General features: G+C 46.7%; 1 protein-coding gene across 1 annotated transcript; it reads right to left on the bottom strand.

Moving 5' to 3' along the window:
* Positions 1-205: 205 nt before the first annotated feature.
* On the bottom strand, positions 206-6514 carry LOC100769912 (zinc finger protein 416-like). Its single transcript, XM_027434172.2, has 3 exons — positions 6482-6514; positions 3826-3952; positions 206-1679 (listed from the first exon to the last, which is right to left on the bottom strand). Exons 1-3 carry the CDS (start codon positions 6512-6514, stop codon positions 241-243), a joined length of 1599 nt encoding a protein of 532 aa, XP_027289973.1. The 3' UTR covers positions 206-240.

Here is a 6514-nt window from a genome sequence, read left to right as displayed (position 1 = left end):
TTGTATGGAGCAGTTTCTGTAAACCCCACCCATGCCTGATCTCACAGGGAATAAAAACACCCTGGATGTTTGAAAACCTAAGATTCAACTTCAGGCAAGTAGTTCCATTATAAGAGTTAATACTAAAAAACAAACAAAAATACAAAGGAACATTTCCTGTAGGTCCAGGTCTTCTTGAACACAGTCTAAACTTTTGAGAGATAGTAGACCTTGGACTAAAGCTATGTTTGCATGTAATTTTCATGGAGCCTCTCCATGGTGTGAGACTTTCCGGTGGAGCAAGAGGGTAGACTGTTGAGGAAAAGATTGCCCACATTTCCCACACTCATACGGCCTTTCTCTTGTGTGAACTACATGGTGTTGAAAGAGGTGACACTTTTGGACAAAAGACTTACCACACTGGCCACACTTAAAAGGCTTTAATCCAGTATGCAGTTTCTGGTGTTGCATAAGACCATTGCTTTCTTGAAACGATTTCCCACATTCTTCGCACTCAAACGGTTTCTCCCCCGTGTGAGATCTCTGGTGTCGAGCAAGCTTAGATTTGTACATGAATGCTTTCCCACAGTCGCCACAGACATGAGGCTTTTCGGAGGTGTGAGCTTCGTGGTGTGTCTTGGGGGTGTCTCCTTGGCTAAAGGAGCTGTCATTCTCACCACAGCCATCAGGCCTTGCTCCACCGTGAGTCACCTGGTGTGCAAGTAGCCTACGGCTCTGTGTGAAGGATTTGCCACCCTGGTCACACTGGTAACGCTTCTCAGCCCCGTGAATTCTTCGGTGCCGGACGAGAGTTGATTTGGATCCAAATGATTTGCCACATTCGTCACACTCGTAAGGTCTTTCTCCAGTGTGGATCCTGCGGTGTTCGGTAAGGTTGGAAATTTGCCGAAAGGATTTCCCGCATCCATCGCACACGTAGGGTTTTTCTCCAGTGTGAACTCTGTAATGTTTAATCAGAGTATCTCTTTGGGTAAATGACTTCCCACATTCTCCACACTTGTAAGGCTTTTCCCCTGTGTGAATTCGGAGGTGGTTGTTTAGGTGCGAGGTCTGTCTAAAAGTTTTGCCACATTCACTGCACTTGTAAGACCTCTGATGAGTAAGAGAGAGGCGGGGCCGGCCTCTCCCACGTTTAGGAGATTCAGAAAGGCTGCTAAACGTTACAGCAGTGGCTCTCGGGTGGTGAGCCCGGCTGTGTTTTCGGCTAGGAGCTTCTTCTCGACGTTCACCCTGCTTGGAACGGCCTTTGCTAGTTTGAAAGCGCTCTCCACATTCAGTGATTAGGTTTGGTTGCTCACCAATGGGAAGGGCCTGTGGAGGGATGATGTTCAGTACAGCTAGGACATCCTTTCCATCTTCTGAAGAGAGAAAATGCTTTGGTGGCACACGGATTCTGCAGTTCTTCACCAGTGAGGCTATGTGTAAATCTCTTTTCAAGTTGTTTTCCGAGTTGGGATGATTCTGGTCCTGGGGACAGTTCGAACACGGACCGATCAAATGTGATTTCTGCCTAAGTTGATGGAGCAGGTGCAAAATGCCTTTCAAGACGGGCAAATATATGTCACTTGGGTGAGACTCCTGGTTAGCTGGGCTTGCTTTTGGGGGCATGACCAGTGACAGTCCTTCTCCAGAAACCTGATCAAAAGGTAGCTTTCCAGTCTCCATTCCTTGCCAGCAATCTGAAAACAGAGAAAGGATTCTGAAACAAATATTTATTATGGTGAAGGTGTATTACCCACGCTTTAAAGAATTTTCTGTAAAATTAGTTACATATTTTATTTAACTTTTCTGTTAAGTTCTCCTGTATCCCGAGTTCACCTCAAACGCCTCATGAAGTCCTGGATAACTCTGAATTTCAGATCCTCCAGACTCAATATGTATGAGTCACCTTGCTCTTGTATGTGGTACTGGTGATCAAACCCACAGTCTCATACATGTTAGGCATGAATACTTGTAAAGATAGGCATGTAGCTTTTGAAACCAATCTATACCCACAGCCCACGAGGTAATGTGAGTTTGGGTTTTTATTATTTTTATGCTTTCATGGTGCCAGGAATCACCCCAGGGCAACAGTTTTCAACAGGTGGGTTGCGACCCCTTTGGTGACCGCATATCAGATAGCCTGTGTATCGGTTTCAATTCATAACAGCAGCAAAATTACATTTTCAAAGTAGCAAAGAAATAATTTTATGGTGTGTGTGTGTTGGGGTAGGGGAAGGTTACCACAATATGAGAAACTGCATTAAAATGTCACCGTATTAGGAAGGTTGAGAAACACTGCCCTAGGTCACACTGAGCAATACAACAATGGCTTGATTTTTTAGATATCTTCCAAAACTTGGCTAAACGCAAGGCATGATGCCAGGTGTTTGTTACCATAGCTATCTTGGAGATTAAGGCAGAAATGTTTTAGCTCAGGCATTCAGGCTTAGCCTGGGCAACACGGCAGGACTGGTGACTGGGATTTTCTTTAATGCTGCTGCTGGGGAGAGAGTATAGTCTTCCTGTAAGCAAGGTTCTTAATAATGGATAACAAAAGGCTGGGACTACAGCATCTGTATGCACATGAATCAATCAACAGCCCATGCTCTATGCCACATTTTCTGTCCCTTGGACATTTCAAGATGGAATACTCATTGTCCAATCATCCTTCATTCAGGTAGCTGACAAGGCTACCTGCCCCCACGAACCTGCTGTCATTATTTAAACTGCTCAATCCTAAATGTTCTGCTTTTCACGGAGAAACTCTAATGGTGGTTGTGATTTAATGTCTTCCCTTTTCTCTTGCGGCTGCGTCCTGATCGCTAAGTTCTTCTCACGGGCAACACCAACTGTCTCGTTTGGATGCCACCATCCTCTCTCTCCTTGCTATCACTCAATTAAAATTAAAATTACAGTTAAAATTCTGCAGGTATGTTTGAAAACAAGAAAAGGAAAGTCTCGTGACTCACAAATCAAGGCAGGAGGCCAGGGTGTACTGACGTGTGGAAGAGGGAGCCAGACAGGAGTTAAGGAAGGGGTAGGGCAGGAGTGTTAGATGAATATTATACAGCGTGTTGAATTATATCACACACGAGCATTCAGTTAGACCTTACTGTCTGGGGACAGGGGAATTCTATATTGAAGGATAAGAAGACCCCAGAAGTGTTCAAGGAATGTTTAACCACCCATGGACACTTCAAAACGCATGTGTATGAGTGCTAGGAAATGCCACACAGGACGTGGCACAGAGTAACAGGTAACAAGTGTCCCTATCTCACTGAGCTTCTCTCACAGAGGTCAGTTGTCCTCTGGGATTGCACTGCACTGTAAAACAGCCAGGGATATCTTCATGCTCCTTGTCATGAATCTGCATGAAGCAAGCCCTAAGGGAAACACAAGACAGAGCAGATGAGCCTCCAACACTGGCCAAAGAGACTCAGCTTACTACAGGCCCAGGATGGAAAAAAAAATCCTCAAAGGAGGATTTTCCCAACAGCCAGTCATCCTGGGTAAACATTGATCATGGCAAGGCTTGTCATTTCTGACTCTGGCAGTCATGAGGAGCATGCAGAGATGCAGACATTGGGAAACAAAGCCTCACATTATCTAGGTTACGGAAACCATGAAAGGAAGTCGATGAACAAGAAAGAGGCTTATTTTACTGATCCAGGGTACCTGATGCCCAGACTCTTCTGGCACTGTTTGGAACAGTGCACACAGATATGAGAAGATGATAGAGTCGTTAACAGACCCCCCAAATCTTGCTCTGGAAATGGCAAAGCAATCTGTGCTGGAAAAATTGATACTGGCAAGTCCCCGGATGGACTGGGTATGGGGCCTTACCCAGTGAAGTTACGAGTGCAAAGTTCTCTAGCATCACACGGAGGTAGAGCTGCCTCTGAGCCTCAGCGAGCAGCCTCCACTCTTCCTTGGAGAAGAAGATGGCCACATCCTCAAAGGTCACAAATTCCTGCCACAAGGGGAACAGACCTTTCAATTATCAGCTCTCTTCGGGTGCCAAGTTCATCATCCTCTTCCCCTAAGTCATTCTTCCCCTGTATTTCCTTCCCTACACCCAACCACAGAGGAGATAATTGGTGACACGAATGTCCACTCATGATGGTTCCATCCATTACTATATCCTCTGAAAGCAACCCACGTGAAACAAAACGTAAAACTTCAGCTTCCCCTTCCAGAAGCCTCTGGTCTGTTCCTCTCTCATTCCTCAGAACATGATATCCAGAGAGTCAGAACACACACCCTCCAAATGCCTCTCCTCTCACAAATTAGGCCAAGCTGCCCTGCATCTTGCTCATGGGTGCGTTTGTCCTGTCTCTCGGGGGCACAGTTAAACAGCTCCACTGTGCCGTGGCTTCACAGCCCCTCCCTCTCAAAGCGGCAAGCTAAACTCATTATCTAACTGAGGACCGGGCTCCTTAGTACTTCAGTGTCGTGGGATTGCCTGCCAGCCCTCCAGAATCAGGAAGTCAGACACCCCCTTATTTCAGAGGATTTCTGTGCAGGCTTTTCCCCACAGAGTCGTTAACAGACCCCCAAATCTTGCTCTGGAAATGGCAAAGTAATCTGTACTGGAAAAATTGATACTGGCAAGTCCATGGATGGACTTACCCAATTTAAGTTACAAGTGCTTGATACAGCATCCCTCTGATGGTCCCCACTGCCAGAGGTAACCCTAGTTCCCTTCTCCAGCCCTCCAGATCAGTCTGTTTCCATGAACATAACAACACATGGAAGGCAAGCTCCTTTATAAAGAGAAGCAGCATCTTTTGCTTTGTTGCTCTGTAGGGGCAAGGTCTCTTTGGTGATAGCCTTCTTGCTCAGGGTCCTGAGTCAAGAGAGCAACATATGGTAATAGACAAGAAGAAAGCAGGGCATGTGTGTGCATGACCTCTTTTATAAAGACACCGGGATTCACCCATGGGTGAGAAGGACAACCTTAACGAGTTAATTTCCCCCTACTCACTTCTCAAAGATTTCTGCCTCTAAGCCCCTCAGCCAGGTAAGTTTCTACGCTCCTAGTATCTGACACTGACTTTATATCCCAATACATGAAGCCATGGGGTTGGACGCACCACCATACAGAAATCACAGTACGCTCTCTGCTTGACTGTTCCACGTTTCAACCTTAGCCCATCGGGAAAACCTGCAGATCTCAAACACACATCACCTTCTTAACTTTGTTTAAGGTAATGTAGCCTCGTTAGTCACTGCCTGCCCCTTCTCCTGTCCTCATCCAATGGCCTGTCACAATGTCCTTCTACATGAGGCCCTGTTACTCTGTCAGACCTAACTGCACCTCGTCAAACACACTAAGGGTGACACAGAATTCCACTCGATCTAAGACATGCTGAATCAACATTATTCTTAGTTTTAGGGCCCCAGTTTCTCCTAGGACTTCACACTGATCTTGAGTCCTGACAACTTGCTATGTCTCACCCTCCCACCCCAGGCCACTTCTGTCCCAAGGCCACTTCTGTCCCTGTGATTCTCACGATGCCTACTCACCCACATAAACATAACCCACCAGTGAGTCCCCCGCCCTTTTTCCCCCAGTGTACCTAAACTACAATGATTCCTAATTGCTACCCGAATTCCATCCTAGCTCGAATACTTCTACCACTGCCTTCTGAATGACTCCATCCTCAACTTGCATTCACCGTCCACATTTCTAGTCTGTGTAGTTAACCACACATTTGGTGTGTCACCATATCGATCTCTGCTCCGTAATGGCCAATAACCGTAACACACCCAGAAGAAGCTATCTAAAACGTTAACACTCCCACACCTCATTTGCCCTGGTTTCCAGCAGATAAGAACGAGTCCATATACAGCCCTCAATCCGAGTGTAGGGTTCCTGTACATAAGTCTGTTCCGGCTGGCAGTCCAAGTTTGGACACGGTTTCCAGAACACAGATCCCCAAGACACAGAATGGGAGCAGCTCCAGCGAGGCCCTAGAATGGCCATGAGAACTTCTGAGAGTAGATGGGTGGTGAGAAGCCATTGCCCATGGTGGGGGCTCTAAGTGCACATGCCTCCTCCTTTCTCTGCTTTCCCTGCTCAGCCCTTAAGCCAGGTGACCTGGGAAGAACTTCGTGATGGCCATGTCTTGGTCCTCAAATTCTCAGTGCTCCCCCCTTTACTATGTAAATTTGCACAGGGGTCCAACTTTTCCTAGGATTCTTCCACCTTACCTTTTCCAAACGGTTTTACCTCTGGATAGACAGCATAGAAAACTACAAAAATAATAATAATAAAAAAAAGAAGCCAAAATCGGGCTGTGTGCTTGTTCAGCTCCCAACACTGGCCAAGAGCCTTTCTGCTCTGAATGCTCCCAGCTCAGCACTCTCCAAGGCCCTGACTCTGGATTTGGAAGTGAGGACCCATCTGCGGGTCCTGCATTGTTTTGATCAGCGGGATTTCTACTCTGCACGAGGCTTTAGGGTGGAGGGAAGCCCAAAGCAAGCATGCAGCACTCACCTGAGCCGGGTCGCCGCTGGCGGCCGCCGCCAT

This window comes from Cricetulus griseus, unplaced genomic scaffold (genome assembly GCF_003668045.3).
Source record: "Cricetulus griseus strain 17A/GY unplaced genomic scaffold, alternate assembly CriGri-PICRH-1.0 unplaced_scaffold_76, whole genome shotgun sequence".
NCBI classification, from domain to species: Eukaryota; Metazoa; Chordata; class Mammalia; order Rodentia; family Cricetidae; genus Cricetulus; species Cricetulus griseus.
The sequence above is the reverse complement of the archived record's forward strand: the minus strand, read 5'-3'. Positions and strand labels throughout refer to the sequence as shown.

Excerpts from the sequence above, each read along its gene's own strand:
- LOC100769912 (XM_027434172.2), bottom strand. The coding sequence starts at position 6,514 with ATGGCGGCGGCCGCCAGCGGCGACCCGGCTCAG. Across the intron at positions 3,953-6,481 it reads CCAGCGGCGACCCGGCTCAG|GAATTTGTGACCTTTGAGGA; the intron begins GTGAGTGCTGCA and ends CCCTTGTGGCAG. Across the intron at positions 1,680-3,825 it reads TGCACTCGTAACTTCACTGG|ATTGCTGGCAAGGAATGGAG; the intron begins GTAAGGCCCCAT and ends CTCTGTTTTCAG.